Source organism: Nerophis lumbriciformis, linkage group LG05, assembly GCF_033978685.3.
Source record: "Nerophis lumbriciformis linkage group LG05, RoL_Nlum_v2.1, whole genome shotgun sequence".
Lineage (NCBI taxonomy): Eukaryota > Metazoa > Chordata > Actinopteri > Syngnathiformes > Syngnathidae > Nerophis > Nerophis lumbriciformis.
In genome coordinates this window covers 39,323,128-39,344,535 of record NC_084552.2, presented here as the reverse complement: position 1 = coordinate 39,344,535, position 21,408 = coordinate 39,323,128, and the positions used below count along the sequence as shown (strand labels likewise).

The 21,408-nt window shown below is 40.6% G+C and overlaps 2 protein-coding genes across 2 annotated transcripts in view; one reads left to right on the top strand and one right to left on the bottom strand.

The window, feature by feature from the left end:
• The window catches only part of nlgn2a (neuroligin 2a), a 440,867-nt gene that overhangs the window by 36,360 nt on the left and 383,099 nt on the right, over positions 1–21,408 (top strand). The window lies entirely within an intron of this gene.
• fgf11a (fibroblast growth factor 11a) overlaps positions 1–21,408 on the bottom strand; it is an 85,076-nt gene that overhangs the window by 7,159 nt on the left and 56,509 nt on the right. Inside the window, exons 2-3 of the mRNA XM_061960382.2 lie at positions 20,486–20,596; positions 16,036–16,139 (exon numbers count right to left, since the gene is read on the bottom strand). Coding sequence (XP_061816366.1) covers positions 16,036–16,139; positions 20,486–20,596 — 215 coding nt within the window. The remainder of the gene's footprint in view (positions 1–16,035; positions 16,140–20,485; positions 20,597–21,408) is intronic.

The following is a 21,408-nucleotide window of genomic DNA, read 5'->3' as shown; positions in this document are numbered from 1 at the left end:
TATGCAAAAACAAGAATAGGTTTGTTCTTTTGTGTAAAAAATATATAAATTAAAAGTTTTTAACTGTAGAATTGAATCGGTATGTACAGTCTATTGAATCTTATCGAATCGTTCGCACACTGTATCGAATCTTATCGGATTGTTCTGTTTTAAAATTATATTGTTTTTTAATTGTATCGTAACCCATAAATCTACTGTATGTGTATCAAATCATCCATCACAGAGGTATACAACCCTCCCACAATGATAAATATATGTATTTCTTTTTTACTACTCTGCCCTGTTGTTCGAAGGGTGTTTGTAGTTTTGAATGCAATAAGTCAAATTGTACCCCATCTTCACCCTGTTAGGCCTTATATGAAGGCACATTGCGTTAGGATTTAATAAAGCCCTCATCACTTTGCTCACACACTCCTCGCAGGGTGCCGTTAGCTGTGCTACTTTGTGTGACAACACATTCATTTAAGAGGGCAAATTATTCACAGGACACGCTCACGGGGGACAGACGCACATCTGTCTGCCGAGCTTTTACTTTGACGAGCCGTCATGCCGATTTCATCATTTCCTTCTCAACAAACGATCAAGGGTCTCTATGACAGCCCTCGTCACCTTGAGCGTCTAACAGGATTGCAAAAGAGAGCCTGCACTCAATAATAATAATAATATAAAATGCAAGCTGTGAGGTCCATTAAACCTGCTGCAGTTCCTCTTGACTTCAGTAGGGGGTGCTCCAAACACACTGGCAGCTACAACGCATTAACTTTGCATGGGCTCATTTCTGTGCAACTTGTTTATGCACTAAACCAGTGGTTCTCAAAGTGGGGGGCGCGGAGGCATGACTGGGGTGGGGGCGAGGGGGGCGGGGGGGTTTGCGAGTGACGAGAAGTTTTTTTTAACAAATAGTTTATGTATTTATTTATTTAGTATTTTTTTATACACATACATATGTAATTTCATTTAAAAACCCAGACAAGCATCAAAGAAACATACTATAAAAAGAGGAATAAATAATGTCTCTTACGGCAGAACACAATCTCTTTGCCGACGTAATAAACAAATCGCGTCGTCCCGCTCACCCACTGCGAGTCACGCCCACCGCAAGTCAGGAAGCAGAAGACACAAACCGCGCTGAATATCAGAAAGTAGCTAGCTACACTAATTTCTAATCTCAACTCAATGTTGAGCATGATTTAAGAGTGGCAGTATCAAGCCTGTAACCCCGCTTTGAAAAAAATGTGTAGTGCAAAACAGGCTCATTGCAGCCACTAACGCTGTGATAAAACTCTTTTTTTTTTTAGCAAGGTAACTGTTCATCTTTTTACCAAATGGCTGCATTTTCTTTCATTTTTTGCACAGATTGTAAAGTGAGTTATATACTTTAAGATGTTTTATCTTTTTGGAAAATACATTTACGTTATGTCAATAAATCTAAACCTGACTAATTCTGTGACTATTGTGGCTTTTGTTGGCATGGGGGGGGGGCCCAATTTTTTTTTCATCCTATGGGGGGCCTGACAGAAAAAGTTTGAGAACCACTGCACTAAACCAAGCAGATATTAGCTGAAACTTCCCCCTAAACTTTCACATATTTGAGAACACGCTATCGTTACACAACTCAGCTTTTGGAGTTGTGTGCGTCCACTCATGCGCACCTGCATGGCAGAGGCCACCCAGCCGGCTCCATGTGACCTGTGCACGCACACAAACAGTGACAGATGGATCAGTTGCCGGCCTCATCACTCACTCGCAAAGACACGAGAGGACTTGGGAGAGGAAAAGAAGAGACAAAATAATGATGAGGGATGAAACTGGGGAAGTAGGCAAGGATTATGACACACACACACACACACACACACACACACACACACACACACACACACACACACACACACACACACACACACACACACACACACACACACACACACACCTAAAGACATTAGCCAGCCATGTTCACACAACCGATATTAACAATAGGCTTCCTGTGTGCTCTGCTTGGAGATTGATTCAATGTAAGACCTCTGCACAAAGTCAATAGGCATTAGGCTGCAAAAACTGGATTGCTCTTTGATTGGACACAACAACGTGTGAGCAACTTTACTTGGAATGAGTTAATTCAGGATTTTTAAGTCGCCTACTTATCGACCGCATTCGAGAGGACAAATGTTTTTCACAGCATCAACAGGGCACACTTATGTTTGTGTCACAGATGACCGAGAGGAGATTGACAGCCTTCAGTAAACCTGCGGCTGATTGAAGCATGCAAGATTTAGTGCTAGATTCAGGAAAATAGTCCAGTTAATGGACATATTTGTAAAGTCAGGGCTGTACGGTGCTACAAATTTACTCGCAAATGTGCCTAAAAACAGACCATGCCACTTGAAAAAAATAGGGATTTCAACCCTTTCATCGCATTTTGCTATATTAAATCCATCTAAAGAAGTGCTAATAATGGGTTTATAAAAGCCAACATTATTTACATCCAGAGCAGCCATCTTTGAAACGAACCCGGGGGTGGTGAGAATGCTTCAACGTTTCGAGTCGGAAATCCGACCTCAGGGGCGTTCCAGTTGAAATTCCGACTTCCAAGTACAAATATAACTGAGCACTCGGTGGTGTCGCACGTCACGAGGCGACAAGCACCGCCTTTTAAAGGCACACACACAGACGCACACACTGCTTATCACAACTTCATAATGCAAGATATTTGAAGTTTTTTAAGTAACACATAAATTACTTTCCCTAGTAATTAATTACATTTACTGAAGAGTAATTATGTTAGTAATTACATTTTTTTGGGGTAAATTAACGAGTTACTATAACAAATTACTTTTTAAAAGTACTTTTTGGAACACAGCCTGTCACACAGCATCATGAAGCAGTTGGGTGGTTGGCGTTCTTGGCTAAAATTTTTGTGTGTATATCCTATAATAATGTTTACCTATAAAAAAACACCATTGTTAAAGGTCAATTATTTTTAATGTTGCTGCTGATGTTTTAACATGTCCTTTTAAACCAGGGCATTTTATATCACATTTTGTTCTTTTGTGTTTTTGTTAGCTGAAGAATTGAGCATAGCTAAACATTTTTTTTTAAAGATGATTGGAGGTTATATTTGAGTTTTCTTATATTATTTTCAAGGCACTCTTAAGTTATTATGCAAAACCTACTTTTCTTAATTGTTTGTACCTGTTTTTGTATATTTTTGGATCCCTATCAGTTCCGAAAATTTTAAATCAAGGCATGGTGGAGATATTTATTTAAGTCAACAGATATTTCCATTTATGGGCCAAACTACGTAATATCAGGATATGAGTTTTGATCCATATCGCCCAGCCTTACACTCGTTTTAGCGACAGTGCTAGCACAGTTTAGGGATATTCATCCATCCATCCATCTTCTACCGCTTGTCCCTCTCTGTGTTTGAGTGTTGCAGTAGGCCTTATGATGGCATTGTGTTTATATGTTTGAGTGCACATGTGCAAGTTGTTTGGTGATGACAAAATTGTGATATTTAAGACCTTTCATATTGCTACAAATTTTTTTCTGTGCTACATACATTTTTCTGTGCGATAATTTTTTTTTCATTTATTAGCACCGGTGCTTCTAGTGAAAAAGTTAAGCATACAGCCCTAAAAGTTTCCTTCTAAATTCTGAGTGTTCTTTCCTCAAAACTTCATATTGTTTTCCCAAATGGAGGTGCAGTTTTTCCAGTAGTCAACATTCATGTTGCATGTGTAGTAACTGTATTAACATTACACCCTGTTTCTGCATATGTTGAAATTGTTCTTTCCTTTCTCAGCGAGCAGACCCCTAGTTGGGGTAATTGGGGTATATCGCTGCATGCAGGTAATAAGGTATGGCCATTAATTTTGACATCACATGTGGACTATATTAGTTCACAAAATAAAGGCTTGTAAATTGGCCCTTGGTATGCAAAGTGACAGCCCTATATGTGGGAAGGACTACAGATTAGGTCACAGGACTGGCAAATTCCAAACAGACTGTTTGGAGCCAGTAGAGAGGAAGGCAACATTGTTTTATAAATATCGCTACAATTGCTCCACGGTTTGATTTCAAATTTTCGATACTTATGCAGATCCCAAATACACATAAGCAGGTACCATCAGGTTAGAAATGTTGGTTTTGCATAATATGGCACCTTTAAGTCAACGCTAACAGTTAGTTATGGCCTAAACCAGTGTTTTTCAACCTTTTTTGAGCCAGTGCACATTTTTTGCGTTGAAAAAATGCGGAGGCACACCACCAGCAGAAATCTTTAAAAAACGAAACTCAGTTGACAGTAAAAGTCGTTGTCGCAATTGTTGGATATGACTTTAAACCATAACCAAGCATAGCTCTTGTCTCAAAGTAGGTCTACTGTCACATTACGCCGTGACTTATTTAGAGTTTTTTGCTGTTTTCCTGTATGTAGTGTTTTAGTTCTTGTCTTGCGCTCCTATTTTGGGGGCTTTTTCTCTTTTTTTGGTATTTTGGTGTAGCAGTTTCATGTCTTCCTTTGAGCGATATGTCCCGCACCTACTTTGTTTTAGCAATCAAGAAGATTTTAGTTGTTTTTATCCTTCTTTGTGGGGACATTGTTGATTGTCGTGTTCGGATGTACTTTGTGGACGCCGTCTGCTGCTCCACAGTAAGTCTTTGCTGTCGTCCAGCATTCTGTTTTTGTTTACTTAGCAGCAAGTTCAGTTTTAGTTTCATTCTGCATAGCCTTCCCTAAGCTTCAATGCCTTTTCTTAGGGGCACGCACCTTTTGTTTATTTTTGGTTTAAGCATTAGATACCTTTTGACCTGCTGTTACCGACATCTACTAAGCTATTAGCTACTGGCTGCCACCTACTGATATGGAAGAGTATTACACGGTTACTCTGCCGCGCTCTAGACAGCACCGACACTCAACAACAACACATCATTTGCAGACTATAATTACTGGTTTGCAAAAAATATTTTTTACCCAAATAGGTGAAATTAGATCATCTCCCACGGCACACTAGACTGTATCTCACGGCACACTAGTGGTTGGAAAACTCTGGCCTAAACAAATGTGTAGGGACACGTACATTTATGAACATCCCCTTACATGGTCAGAACGTATTAAACTTGCTTAGGACAAACTCAAAGATATGAGACAACATGGATATATAAAACTGGTTGTTTGGCTGCTCCAAGGAGGGAGAAAGGCATCTTTTGGCTAAGCTTCCTCCAGGTACTGCAGACCTTGTCAGTAAAGCTAACTTTTGTTCAAGGATGCGTCATCAGCATCTCCTTTGATCCAGTCACACCACCATGTTATCCTCAGGTTCGGACAAGGGTCAATATACTGTACATCACATGCAATAATGATATGGTAATAGCTATTGGCTTATATACAGCACATAAATAGTCTAGATTTAACACAGTACATGCAAGTCGTGGACACACACACACACACACACACACACACACACACACACACACACACACACACACACACACACACACACACACACACACACACACACAGTAATGAGAACAGCTGAAGGATGTGCATGAGGGCTAAAATGTAGACGGGGGATGTCCTCTGCATTTGGGGATTCTCCAAAGAGAATGAGACATCCCTCAGTGCCTCCCCTCCTTATATGGTTCTTCCTCTCACCTCCTTTTGCTTCATCTGCTATTTCTTCCTTTTACCCTCCAACCCCCCAACACTTCCTCCATCCGTCAGATTTTTCCTGTCATTGCCTTCCTGTAGGCCACATGTGTCCGCCACACAAGAGGAGGACAGTCACATAACAGAAGATGTATTAGGACAGTGGGGGTCGATCGGAGGAAATTTTTTAGAGTGGGGGGCAGCCTTTGAAGGGAGGAAAAGTGAAGGGAAAGAGGGCAGAGGCAAAGAAAAACAAGAGTGCTGACTCAAAAGAAAAATAAAGGAGCGTGTTGTGATTCGATGGGCGGGATGATCAGGAAGGTCACTGAAGAGGAGGTGTGTGTCCTCTCTGGCCATACTGTAAAAAGACTGTTGAAGGGTTTATCGCAGTAGACAACTAATTGCCAATTTCCCATCTGCCAGGTATACTGTATGTGCATGTATACACCTTATCCTACTATCTGGCTGTCTCTTTAACTTAAACTATATTAGAATGATGTTAATGTATAATGCAGGGCTCCGCAAACTACGGCTTGCGGGCTGGATCCGGCCCGCCAGCGTCCATAATTTGGCCCGCCAGCGTCCATAATTTTTTTAAATTTTTTTTTTTATCTGTTCTGTCCAGCCACTCAGGCATATCATATTGTTGATGTAGATGCCCATATCTGCTCTACAGATTTACTTCACAAAAGAAAAGTGTGGGATACTTTTCTTGTTGCCTTATTTGTATTTGACTTCATTAAATTTTGGATATATTTAGTGTTTGGCGCAGCAGAGAAGAAAAAAAGAATACAGCAGGGGACATTTAATGTGTGTGTGTGTGTGTGTGTGTGTGTGTGTGTGTGTGTGTGTGTGTGTGTGTGTGTGTGTGTGTGTGTGTGTGTGTGTGTGTGTGTGTGTGTGTGTGTGTATATTAGGGCTGTCAAACGATTGAAATATGTAATCGTGATAATCGCATTGTTCATAGTTAACTCAAAATTAATCGCGATTAATCACAAAGATTACATTTTTCATCACTAATAAGTGTACCCTAGTCAGATAATTTTTAAGTGTTAACACCATGAATGGACAATTAATTTGCTTTAATTAAATGTGTTTTAAAATATATGCTTTTTAAACAGCTCAACACAGAAAGGACAAACATAATGTTTGTGTCTTGCCAGATGTTGTATTTTGTACAAATACAGAAATTGTATTCCTGCTTTAAGACTACTTGCATTCGGAGGAGGAGCTACTCTTCCATGTTTAGATACCAGTTTCTTGCATAAATAATACAACATGTGGAGTGTTATGATCATGCTTTGATTGTCAAAGATGTTTGGTAATATCCATCCATCTATTTTCTACCGCTTGTTTCTTTTGGGGTCACGTGGTGTCTGGAGCCTATCTCAGCTGTAATCTGTAATATTTCTACCTGAATAAATGCTTCTGATATTCTGTACATCACATGTTGTACAAGTTTATGGTCTTCATATTTCTTGCATGACAATGTTTTAACCTTCTCTATTAAGTAATGATATCTAATATTCAGCCTGCTAATCATTCTGTAATTGAAGACTCGACCAGAACATGTTAAAAGGATGTACACAATATTTCGCCCAGCCAGAAAAATACCCCCCTCTCCCATATTCCTCAACTGATGTACTGGCATTTTTTTCGGTGCAAATATCACAGAATGACATTACAAAATATCTCTGACAAATAGGGATGGGTACCGTTCACATTTGAATTGATACGGTACGCTCGGTACCTAGGAATCGATACCGGCTTTTATTTTCAAGCCAGACATGTTTTGATTTTGGATTGACTGTTTGCAGTAAAAACATTTTCTTTCGACTTCCTGCCGACCGTCTTTCATTTCTCTTGAGCTTTCATCGTACTTACTAAATCACTCGCAGTAACACAATCTAAATGTTATGTTATCACTGCACTTTAACTGTCATCTGAACATAAGTGAAGCAACACCCACCTCTGAGCGACGTGCACAGCAGGCGTTTGCTGCAGGGATGTCGCCTATTCTCAAGGCGAAAAATAGTCCTTTCTTGTAGGGAGAACAACTTGCCATGGCTTTGAACCTGATATTTCCATAAGGTAGCCTTTCCTTTTTTTCATTTCTTTACCGCTTGTGACTCATCAGTAGCAAGTGAACTTCAGCCAAGTTCCCCCTCTACGGCAGGGCCTGAAGGTCAAAAAAATGTGTGCCGTTATTGAAATTTATAGTTAACGCGTTGTCGTGTTAACTTTGACAGCCCTAGTATATATGTGGTCTCAGTTCGGTAGGCACTATTAAACGAACAATACGCAATTTTATTTATATATTTTATTCATATATTTGATCAACTTCTGACGATGCGCTCTCTGCTGAAAGCTAAGTGGATCCGCGTTAGACTAAGTTCGCGTTTCCACATTCATTCAGACCAAAACAAGCTGCTGAGACAGAAGCCATATGAGAAGCTAGCTCATTGCAACATGGCTAATGCCTCAACTATAACTGTAATCGAAAATCCTCCACCATTATTCAGATCTGGCGTGTGGAACTACTTTGGTTTTCGTGTTAACTATATCCTTAAACGCAAGCGTGTCGTGGACAAAAATACATCGGTATGTTGCAAGTGTCACACAACGATAAACTACAACAGTGGAAATACAACAAACATGACAACACATTTACGCCGACATCACCCCGCTTCCAAAATAGGTGGAACCAAACAAAAAGTGACAACACACAGGCTACAAACTTTACACAGGGCATTTAGAGAGCCATTACCACATGATTCAAAGAGGGCAAAATAAATCGACTGGGCGATTGCCACTTTCATTGCTGTCGACATGCGACCCTTTTCTTTTGTGGAAAACGGCGGGTTTTGTGACATGCTGCAGACACTTGAGCCCCGTTACAAGACTTCTTCATGAACCCGTTTCACTGATACAATAATTCCTGCTTTGACATAAACCTCAGAAGATGGGTGTAAGGATTATCTCCATCAGAGAGCGATTCATTTACAGACCTGTTTGTGTAATATGCTGCTGAAAATATATCCCAGAAGATGGCTTTTATTTTGTAAGGAGCTATTTATTTGTAATACATACTCTGCTGCTAAGAATGCTCCACAGAAGATGGGTGATTTGATATCTCCATCAGATACATTTATTCTATTATTATTTTTTGTTTTACAAGGTGCTTTTTTGTTTTATATGGTGCTGTGTATACACAGCAGAAAATGTGTCAGGTATAGCTGCACCAAGTATTATTAATTCAATAACCGTACTTTTGAGTTGATACAAACATGTTGATAATTGGAATAAAATACAAGTGAAAAAAGGCATGAAAAAATGTATCTTTTTGTATCAAAAAAAGTATCGAACCGTGACAGTAAAACATTTAACCAAACCATAATTTTGTGTATCGTAGCAACCCTAATATGTATACCGGTACACGTACACATATCTTGGCACCCGGCCAAATTCTGTGAACGCAGTATGGCCCCTGACCAAAAGTTTGGGGACCGTTGGTGACATTTACTGCATATTGTTGAAGTCAGATCAATAGCAGACCATGCATGGTTTATTACATTAAAAAGCCAATAAAAAGTGTGTATTTAGGAATAAACTATCAATACCAAGTATAAACATGTCAAGATTAAGTCAGGCATGAAAGCATGTTCCAGGATCCCTGCTGTAAAAAAAATCTCATTGTGCTTTTGTTTTGGATGATGGATGTGTTTGCTACATATCACATAGGACCATCCATCCCTGTTAACTTTGTTGGAAACCTGACATGGCGGGAGATATTTTTATTAAGTCCAACAATGTGCAATAAATTACACACGTGTGAGGCATTTGTTCTTTTATAGCCTACCTTGCAAGTACAGCTTTCTCAAGTCTACTATTTGTATACGACCTTGTGTCGTGTATGTCTGCGTGTGTGTGTTTATGGATTGTTAGCACTGATCGGAATGCAGAACGGCGCTTGGCCCTCTCAGCTCTTTTGGGACAGCTGTAAGTCTTCTCCTAATCAGCGGGGAGGCAGCTTTTTGATGCTTTTGCAGCATTATAGGGTGGATGTAAAACTCTCCCCTCATTCGTCCTGCCTAAGAATACAGCTTAATATTGTGTGTTTGTGTGTGTGTACGCCTGGGTTTGTGTATGTGTGTGGTTTCCACATCCCTCTCCTTGGCTTACGTGGGAGGAGATGTTCCTTGTTTTCATGTGAGTGCACCCTCATCTGGTATAGGGCCACAAAAAGTCACTTAAATTACTGCCTTCCCCTGGGAAAAATGTATAGGAGATAATAGAAGTGGAAGACCATCAGGGGAGGAATAATGGTGGAGATAACAAAGGCAGAAGAGTGTGTGAAGCCCGAAAATTAAAGCTATGCATCTTTCAGAGCTTGTTTGGGGATAAAAATAAGTGACTGTGTGACTTTATCTTTTTTAAACATTGTGCATAGGATTTGTGAAATTACAATTTCATTCAGTAAAAAAGAAAAAAGGCATTATTCGTCAACAGTTATCTAAAAATGTACTATGTGTCATGATCCTCCATGACAGTTTGGACTTACGTTTACTATTTCCTGTGCTTGGTGTTGTTTTCATTCCAGCACTCCTGTTTTCTTGTTTCCACTCTGGCCTGAGCACTGCCTCCCCCACCTATCCCTGATCAAGACAGCGGCCCCTGGTTGCTAATCAGGTTGCTTCTTATGCCAGATCTGTTCCTCTAGACAGAGCTGGATCGTTGACAAGTGTTGATCTTTTTGTGCACCTCCGAGCAGCACAAGTTCTCATTTGGACTAATTAAATTATCCCATCTATGCATCCTGGGGTCATGGCAACTATCGCCATGCAAGTTCCGGGCACTATAATTTACTTTAAAATCATATTTATACATACAGTGAAATGAAATGAATACCATTTTAAACTGTTGTTAGTTGGCACACTTTGCAATATACCACTTTACTTTTTTTTTCTCTCAAGGAGATCCCAGTATCTCTCTTGCCCAATTACGTCTGCCCGGATTTCTGCCTGTATGCCTGTGTGTGCCGTTTTCCTACAAGTTAAGGCAGCATGAATTATGAATTATTGCACCTCACACTAATGGGGAAGCCACAGGGCCAAACAATATCTAGCTTGTTTATTTCTTTCATTTATTCCATTTGCTAATGGCTGGCAGAAATATTTTATCTTTCCTACCTCATAGCGTGAGGTCCAATTTGAACACTCATTTCAGGTGCAGATTTGGGTTCCCCGCTTGCTAAAGAAGCTGCCCTAAAACAATGTAACATGAATGTAACACAGCAACCTCTGAGACAAACTGTCATCAATATAGTGTCCTCACTTCTTGCAGTAGTTAAGATATCGAGCCTGGACTGCGGTGGCCAACAGGACAGTATATTTTCGCAGTGTAACCTTTACCTTAATGAGGTTGCACTGCTCGGATGGTCACCCTTTGCTGCTCGGACCGATCACTCCTTTACCCGCAATGCAGAGCTGGAGCACAAACGCCAAAGCTCTTTTAGATTTATGACGCATGCAAGCTTTGTTTTGGTGCGGTATTTGGCCTAATATGTTCTTGCTAAAATAGAACCCAACTCACCCCACCACCACAACCCCCTTATGCCACTTCCACATAGCATAACACAAGGCCTCTCTATGGACTCTAATGGAGAACCCCCCTCCCAACCCTTCATTTTTTCCTGTAGCCGTGCCCTCTATCTTTCACTCACACTTGCAAAAAATAAGAACTGAGCAGGTCATTTAAGGTGAGGGTGTGAGGGCTTTTGTTTCCCGCCCCCTCTCTCATGCCCGCTCTCATTGCAGAGGGATTTTTCAAAACTTTTTCAGCAAGGGTCCTTTCCCTGATGTGCTAAAAAATAGGTCACCTTTCTTTTTGTTAGGAGAAAGCCTATACAGTCAGTATGACCTCTATAGGAGGGGTTTAACTATCTCAAAGGGGTGGGGGCTCGGCAGAATATGTATGTATGTTCAAGGACACATTTTATTGAGCTCATTGAGTTTCTTTTGTTTACTTTGTAAGTAGCTTCATAATATTATGCCTTTTGAACATTTAACCTAAGCCAGTGGATTTCAAACTTTTTTCACTAAGTATCACCTCAGAAAATCCTTGGCTCTCAAAGTACTATCATAATGACCAACATTAAAATACAGTGGCATAGTAGGCCTAAGTATTTGTTAAAAACAATGCAGTGGTTTTATTTAGCAAAGATATTTAATACTTTTGGCCACTGTAACATTACACACAGTTTGAACAGCAACACTGTGTTTGAATATAGGAAAATAAAAAACTGTACTTTTATCAAGTGATTCTTTGGCGTACCATTAGATAGAGCCCACGTACCACTAGTGGTAGACGTACCAAAGTTGACCAAAGCTAAAACATATATTTCCATAAAGGGGACCTATGATGATTTTAATCTACTAAAACACTACAACACTTCTTTGTGGTCTGGATAATATGTATTTGATATGCTTTGGTGTAAATTATGTGTGAATTATGCTACGCAGTCAAATCTATAATCCGTTTTTTAAAGTCTCTGGAATCTGTACGTTTGAGGAGGCGTTTCTATATTGCGACTTAATCCCTCCATACACCCGTCCTCTTCATAAGTATCAAAATGTGTCTTTTGAAAATGTACACTGTTTAATATACAGGTAAAAGCCAGTAAATTAGAATATTTTGAAAAACTTGATTTATTTCAGTAATTGCATTCAAAAGGTGTAACTTGTACATTATATTTATTCATTGCACACAGACTGATTCATTCAAATATTTATTTCATTTAATTTTGATGATTTGAAGTGGCAACAAATGAAAATCCAAATTTCCGTGTGTCACAAAATTAGAATATTACTTAAGGCTAATACAAAAAAGGGATTTTTAGAAATGTTGGCCAACTGAAAAGTATGAAAATGAAAAATATGAGCATGTACAATACTCAATACTTGGTTGGAGCTCCTTTTGCCTCAATTACTGCGTTAATGCGGCGTGGCATGGTGTCGATGAGTTTCTGGCACTGCTCAGGTGTTATGAGAGCCCAGGTTGCTCTGATAGTGGCCTTCAACTCTTCTGCGTTTTTGGGTCTGGCATTCTGCATCTTCCTTTTCACAATACCCCACAGATTTTCTATGGGGCTAAGGTCAGGGGAGTTGGCGGGCCAATTTAGAACAGAAATACCATGGTCCGTAAACCAGGCACGGGTAGATTTTGCGCTGTGTGCAGGCGCCAAGTCCTGTTGGAACTTGAAATCTCCATCTCCATAGAGCAGGTCAGCAGCAGGAAGCATGAAGTGCTCTAAAACTTGCTGGTAGACGGCTGCGTTGACCCTGGATCTCAGGAAACAGAGTGGCATCCATCACCGCTATTTCTTTTTTTCATTCACGGTCGAAAATAAACTTCATAAACAATATATAGATTCACTAGACACAACATTAGTTACACTTGCCCACCAGTGTTAATTTTGACAGCTGTTTATATATATAAGCCCGTTTGCCTGTATGTCAATGAGTAATTGAACTGACAGGTTTTATTTGTCAAACATATATTTTGCCCTATGTGGATATGGGTAGTGTCAGTGCCTATTTCGTTCTCAATATGCTGACATGCTGAGGAAATGGGTTCCAACATTAGCACGGCTGTCATCATAGCAATGTGAAATTACCATTTCTGACCACATTATTACATATGGCACCTTTAAATAAGTACATTTCACACTAACCTTATTGTGTGTTATTGTTTTAGCTTAAATTTAGCATTTTTTAATGTTGACTAATACATGACTAAATTGGTAACATGAAGAAACAATATTTTCCAAAAATGTTTTAAACATAACTTAAATAAAATAAATAGACTCACTGTTAGAAAAGACACTATTTTGCATTTCTTGTTTGTTTCACTGAAGTGTTTTAGTCTTAGTGTGTTATCTGTTTTAATAGCTAAACTTTTATTGTTGTACTGTAAATATTTGTTTGTACAGTAGCATTTTAAGATTAGTTCAAATGAAAAGTGTGTAACAAATAAAATCTATTCTAATTATGTGTCACTTCTGGCGGGAGTTGTGTCTGTCCTAGTCTGTTCAGCGGTACTTGAACGCACCAAAAAATCCCCTCTTCACTTTTCTTCTGAGGAAAGATCGATTATGATTCCGTGCTAAGAGAGCACAGCTTGTAAGTTCAATGTGCACAACTGACTAGCGTAGTTGCTCAGACAGTAATGGGTTTATAGATGTTTTGATTGGGGTATGTTGTTTTTAACGGGGAAAGACGTATGTCTCGTGTTTTCATGTTGGCAATCTAGCTAGCGAGCTGGCACCAGTAAGTCCGCCGTGAGTTTATCAAAGTGAAGTTATCAATCTCGGTTTGTAGATCATTTTAATTTAAGAGGGTAATAGTATCCGTCGGGAGTGTTGTCGCCGTCATCATTTTAACCGTTTATCATCTCTACACTATATCTAAAAATCTAAACACTGTGTCTTCATAGTTGTAGTTCTGTCCCGCCCCGCCCCTCTCCTGCATGCTGCTGTGATTGGATAGATTCCTAGTTTGTCCCATCCACCTAGAGACAAAATTAAATATGATTGGATTTCGTCTCTGTCAATTATTTTCGTCTCGTTTTTATGCGTAGATTAAATTGTCAATTTGGTCATTGTTTTTGGTCAATGTACATTTGTTATGATTTGTCATCGTCCTATTTTAGTCAGGGGAAAATAGGTCGAAATAGGTCAGACGAAAATGTTTTGTCAACAAAGTTAATACCTTTATCTTACCTTCTCTTGTGTTTCCCCAAACTAAGTGGTTGGAGTTGAGCGGCCATACTTGCCAACCCTCCCGAATTTTCCGGGAGACTCCCGAAATTCAGCGCCTCTCCCGAAAACACACGGGACAAATATTCTCCCAAAAATCTCCCGATTTACAGCCGCAGCTGGAGGCCACGCCCCCTCCAGCTCCATGCGGACCTGAGTGACGTGTCGACAGCCTGTTCTCACGTCCGCTTTCCCACGATATAAACAGCGTGCCTGCCCAATCACGTTATAACATCTACGACTTTTAGAGAGTGCACAACTGCGCACACAACAAGGAGACGAAGCAGAAGAACGAAGAAGATACATCCATGGCGACGACGAGTAAGATGAAGAAATACGCTTGTAAGTTCCATAACGAATGGAAACAAGAATTTCAGTTTATCCATGATAGTTCGAAGGGGAAGGGGTATGCTGCCTGTAAATTTTGTAGAACAGACTTCTCCATTGAACACGGTGGCCGAACGGATATACTCACTCATGAACGGTCAGAGAAGCACAAAGCGGCGGCAACGCAGCACCGATCCTAGCCCAGTGTTATGGGCCACCTCGCTAAATGGAGTCCCGAGGGTGTAATTTATGCCGAGAGAAAGATGGCTATGCTGATAGCTGTAAGCAACATCCCGTTCTCACTTGCGGATGTCTACAACAAATCCATGAAGGATATGTTCCTGGATTCAGAGATCGCTCGCCAGTACGCAAATGGCAGAACAAAGGCTACTCAAATAGTGAAAGGTAAGTGTTGGGTTTTTTTTTTAGTAAGCAGCAAGCACAGTACAGTTAGTAGAACAACTGTGTTTTCATTACTGTGTATTTGATCAAGTCTCTCAAGTACAACAATGAGTAGATGAGTGTTATGTGTATGTGTATATGTGTAAATAAATGAACACTGAAATTCAAGTATTTATTTTATTTATATATATATATATATATATATATATATATAATTAAAAAACTATATATATAGCTAGAATTCACTGAAAGTCAAGTATTTCTTATATATATATATATATATATATATATATATATATATATGAAATACTTGACTTGGTGAATTCTAGCTGAAAATATACTCCTCCCCTCTTAACCACGCCCCCAACCACGCCCCCAACCACGCCCCCCCCCCCCCCCACACACACACACACACACACACACACACACACACCTCCCGAAATCGGAGGTCTCAAGGTTGGCAAGTATGTGAGCGGCTAATCCAATTTCATTATCACAGAAGTATTTATTTTATAGTAATTGAGCACGCGGGAATGCATGAAACGAGAAATAATATAGGGAAGTTCCAGAAGCAGCACCTCACTGTGATGTCACTATACAGCAAATCTTTTAAAAAAAATACTCCAAAACCCCACAGGCAGATGCGTGTACAATCATGCCCAAATGCATGACATTTTTGAATTGACGCTTTGGCATTGTTTAACATGAGTATCCAACATTGTAACAATATTTATTAGTCAGAAAAAACAAAATTCATCAAAGGTCCCTTTTAATCAGTTCCAGATGAAGCCTGATTCTTTAATTCAAATTTGATTGTATTCATATTTGCATAAAAGGTCCATACCGAAGTGTAGAGGTAGCCCTCACTGTTCATGGCCACGTAGAGCCCCGCCTTAGTACTCTGGATGGCCACTATCCTGAGGCCCACAGGAATCAAGTTGAACTGCACTGTTGAAAACACACAAAGAAAAGAAAAGCATCAGTAAATATCTCATTTTGTGTGCCACATTGGGATTAAGTTAGAAGAGGAGGAAGTAGGATTAGGAAGAGTTAAAAGTCTGGTAGCTTGGGAAGGTATATGTTGGGCCGACCAGGCGGTGACAGAATTCCCCATTTGGACACTCAGTCAAAAGAGACCAAATCACAGCAGAGAGCATTTAGAGGGCACTTCATTAGAAAGTGACCTCTTGAGCCCGCTTGGAGCATATTCCCACCAGTTGCACGTGGTGATGTATCTCACTAAATCCTCATTTTGACACTGCGTCGCTGTATTGTTTCGTATTAATTTTTACCAGGAACGTTCACAGACCGCCTTGGAATCACGTGCATGGGATTGAATATCAATAGCAGCACCGGTGCTATACGTTTTTTCAATGACTAATTACACGTGTACATGCTTGAGTGATGGATGAAATAATTTTTGTGGTGATGAAAAATGTAATATAGGCTGGTTTCAAATCAATTTTAAATCAGGAGTTCTGCCAACATAATGGATGAAAACGGAGAGTCAAAGTTAGCCACACTGAGGAGAAAAAACTTTTGAGTAAGTGCAACTTTGTGGCCACTTCCAGTTGGTGAGTCATGTATGGAAATGTTCACATTTAACTAAATTAAGCCATCTCATTGTAAAAGTCCAAAGTCATGTTGGTTCTGTTTTAAGGCCCCTCTGCTGGACCCACCCTATTTTTTTCTCATGCAGTAGCTCTGCTTCTGTTTGCCTTATCGATCTCTGAATCTCATAGAGGCGTGCTCACAAATGAGCAAGGTGTCACCAGAGAGGGCAGATAGAGAGGCAAACACACACCACCTTATTGGTGTTTTTGTGACACCACATAATCTTTGGGTGGATGATGACCAAGAGATAATTTTCTTCACTTTTTGTCACAGCATGTCTGTCCTTCACCGATTGCCATTCAGGTTTTCTCATTTGTTGTGCCCTCATCCTTTTTTTACATAGTTTTATCCCTCAAACAGTTCTTTTTCATCCCTCAATCAGAAATGGCTTTGCTATCACACCCGTCATCATAAATATTCTTGAGTAACACAGGCGCTTATCATTATGTTGTTTTTCCACAAGCCCTTCTCGCTCTACTTTATTCAATTTGATTCTCCCTCCAAAAAAAATGTATCAAAACTTTTATTTTCCCGTCACTCCCTAGGGAGAGGAAATGAGATAAAGGTGAGGGGGGTTGTGCCAAATCAATCCCGCAAGTCAATTTAAGAGCTGAAGATCATGGAGACAATAAATAAAGAAGAAGAAAGTGGAGAGAGATTGGATGCTAGGAAGAGGAGTAGAAAGAGGAACAGCAGTAGCATCAGGACATGCAGTTAAGTTGTGTAGAATTGTGCGACGGTCTCGCCTGGGATAAGGATAGAATTATGCCTGTCGTCATCCTTGGGACAGATTTGACTCATTAATTGAAAGGGCTAAAACGTTTGTCTTGAAATATTCTTGCCATTGCCACAGTCCTGTAACTCTTAAGCAGTTTTGGTTGGGTTTGATGCCTTGTTAAGGTGTACTTTACCAATACTTCAGAGGTAGACTTCAATCCACCTACCAAGCAGTTCATGCCAAGCAATTCTATATTATTTGGTCTGCACCCCTGATTCTGTTGACGGTAAAAAAAAATAAAAAAAACTCCTTCCCTCCGATATATTGTAATCTTCACTACACTTCTTCAATAAGGCTCCACACATAAATCTTGGAGCAAGACATAAGCACTGCCCTGGGATCAGTCAGCTGACACTTTGGGTGACAGAGCTGTCTTTGACTTCCATCGACAAACAAATCAAACCATCTCCTAATCGTCTCAAGCTGTAAGAGATGGCGATTGGAGACCAGATGAGTTGACGAGGTCTGATTTCCCCAGTGGTCAATGACCAACGAAGAAGAAGACAAGTACTGCTCTGCCGTTGTTTAACTTACACTCTCCCTCTCCTTTAACGATTTTTCAATGACGTTATCTATCTTCCCACTCTTGTCATTCTGAACTGCCCTCTAATGGATGAACTGCAGTTTTGTTATCTTACTATGTCTTGGACATCTCTCCATCTGTCCCCTTTTACTATTACACAGCCATGTTGTACTCCTTCAACTTGTGTCTGGTATAGTTTTTTTTTATCCTATGCATCAACCTCATTTGCTTGCCCTGTACAGTCAAATATGTTGCAATGACAATTAAGATATTCTGTTCTATTCCAGGGCAGCACGGTGGAAGAGGGGTTAGTGCGTCTGCCTCACAATACGAAGGTCATGGGTTCAATCTTTCTGTGTGGAGTTTGCATGTTCTCCCCGTGACTGCATGGGTTCCCTCCAAGTACTCCGGCTTCCTCCCACCTCCAAAGACATGCACCTGGGGATAGGTTGATTGGCAACAATAAATTGACCCTAGTGTGTGAATGCTGTCTGTCTATCTGTGTTGGCCCTGTGATGAGGTGGCGACTTGTCCAAGGTGTACACCGCCTTCCGGCCGAAAGCAGCTGAGATAAACTCCAGCACCCCCTGCGACCCCGAACGGGACACGCGGTAGAAAATGGATGGATGTTCTATTTGTTTCTCTTTGCCCTCACTTCTCCTCATTTTGGTTTCCTCAAGCTCCCATCCGCACAAGGCCGCTCATGTTCCCTTGTTCCTTCATCTCCCCTCCCAGGTTGCCATGCTGGTGCGCACACTCACACTCTTTAAGTCATTTCTCTCTCTTTCCTCCGTCTCGTGCCGTCTGAAGTGTTATCAAGCACTGGGGAGGAGTCAGATAAAGCGAGCCAGATGGAAAGAGAAAAAGAGAGAGAGTTGTCCCGTGCACAGAGACAGATAAATAACATTTTCTTTCAACAGTGGGAGATGCTAATTAAAGCGGATAAAAGTCAGAGGATGACGCCGCTCCTCGTGGCTTTCTGATCTACACGCTAAGAGTCAATATGCCTTTCATCAGCCTAATCTCGCTTTCCTCTCTTCTTTCTTCTTTTCCCCTTGTTTTGTGTTCCCACGTTGTATTAACACATCTTTCCTCCAGCGTTTGTGACATTTTTTTCTCCTTTTTGCCCAGTTTTTGACCCCAGCCACCTGAAGAATCTTGAGTTAGAATTAATAGAATTCTACTTGCCTTAGATTTTTAAAATACTTTCATTTAAAGGCCTATGCTGTCCTTTGGGGCCTGTTTGTCATTGCCTTGCTTCAACTGGTCAAGTCCAGGAAAACCAGCAGGACAGGTGACACTAAAACATTCCGACACGTGTCCGGTCCCCTCCCTGTTGCTCCATGTTTCTGCCTTCTGGAGATGGGATTGCTTGTGTCAGTGTGGCGAGGCCAGACGGCGTCATGACACAAAGCAACAAAATAAAAGCCTATTCTTGCAGTGTGTGGATTGATGCCCACTGTCAGACCCATAATGATTCCCATTAACCACTGTTTACGTTCTATGTAGATTTCCTGTTAGACCTTTGGAAGGGGTTCCTTGAAAAGTTAAAGCTTTCCTGCCCAACTGCAGGGTCTGAATCATTATACATTGACTCCAACAGTTCAGCAGAACTATAACCCCTGATTAATTCTGAAGAAACTTACTTCCGGAAAGACCAATGTTAGGTATTCTAACGAAGTGATCCAATACAAAGTTGTTAAAGCCTCCCAATTATTAGCCTGTTTGTCCACTTGACTAAATGTAAATGATGCAGCAAATGGCAGCCTGCCAATGTTTGCATCATGTAAAGAGGACAGACTGTCGCACCACTGCCAAAAAAGTCAGACATCTTAATGAATTGCCTGAGTGTAAATTCCATGCAAGTAGCTGTTGCCCCCTCCTGCCGAGCCGTAAATCCCAGAATTGTGCTAACTACATGTTTTCTGTCTAAATCGGTGTTCCGACATAAAAATGATGTGTCGCCACATCAGAAATATCCCATAATACAATGCTAAACTCACTGGCAGACTTGGAGAGAGTTCAGCGAGTGGAGAATATGATGTTTTTGGCCAGGCACAAGTAGGTTGCACATTTCTAGTAGAAAACGTGGGCACTACACTGCTGACTTCCTCATATGTATGATGTATTACATCATAAGAACAGGAGCCATTTAGCTGCTGTTGGCCCACAGCCCCTCGCCAAGTGTGAATACATTTTCAGCCTGATTGATCACAGAGTGATTTAAACCAAGGAAGCATGGCGGCGTTATGGGGTGCCTTCCTGCTCGGATATACGAGCCTGTTGGCAGGAAGTACCTCGTACTGTCGCTTGGAAGCAGCTGATATTGGTTTACCGACGCACAAAATATTCATCACACGGGCCGACGTGTTGACTTACAGAAGGAGCTGCTTTCGTCCTTTGTGCCTTCCATGGTTCCGTCTGGCAGCATTTGGAGGTAGAAGCCGTGTCGGCAGTAGAGCCGCGTGACGATGCCCTTCAGCTGCGGCTCTGCGGAACAAACGCACAATGGTTTAAACATGCACGGGCCTGCGTTCACATCTCCATGCACCTGTGAGTGTGCAAACGTCTTGATATTTGCACTGTAAAACAGTCAAATAGCAAAGATGTGTGCAAATGTGCGACTGTGACCTTCTACTGGATTGATGTGACTGCGTATGATTGTTTACCGGGAACAATCCTGCATTCTTGTTTCTAAGCCAATCGATAGTTAGCTTGTTAAAGCAATGCAGGAACACATGGAAGTACAAACCCCGTTTCCATATGAGTTGGGAAATTGTGTTAGATGTAAATATAAACGGAATACAATGATTTGCAAATCATTTTCAACCCATATTCAGTTGAATATGCTACAAAGACAACATACAGTATTTGATGTTCAAACTGATAAAAAAACATTTTTTTTGCAAATAATCATTAACTTTAGAATTTGATGCCAGCAACACGTGACAAAGAAGTTGGGAAAGGTGGCAATAAATACTGATAAAGTTGAGGAATGCTCATCAAACACTTATTTGGAACATCCCACAGGTGAACAGGCAAATTGGGAACAGGTGGGTGCCATGATTGGGTATAAAAGTAGACTCCATGAAATGCTCAGTCATTCACAAACAAGGGTCACCACTTTGTCAACAAATGCGTGAGCAAATTGTTGAACAGTTTAAGAAAAACCTTTCTCAACCAGCTATTGCAAGGAATTCAGGGATTTCACCATCTACGGTCCGTAATATCATCAAAGGGTTCAGAGAATCTAGAGAAATCACTGCACGTAAGCAGCTAAGCCCGTCACCTTCGATCCCTCA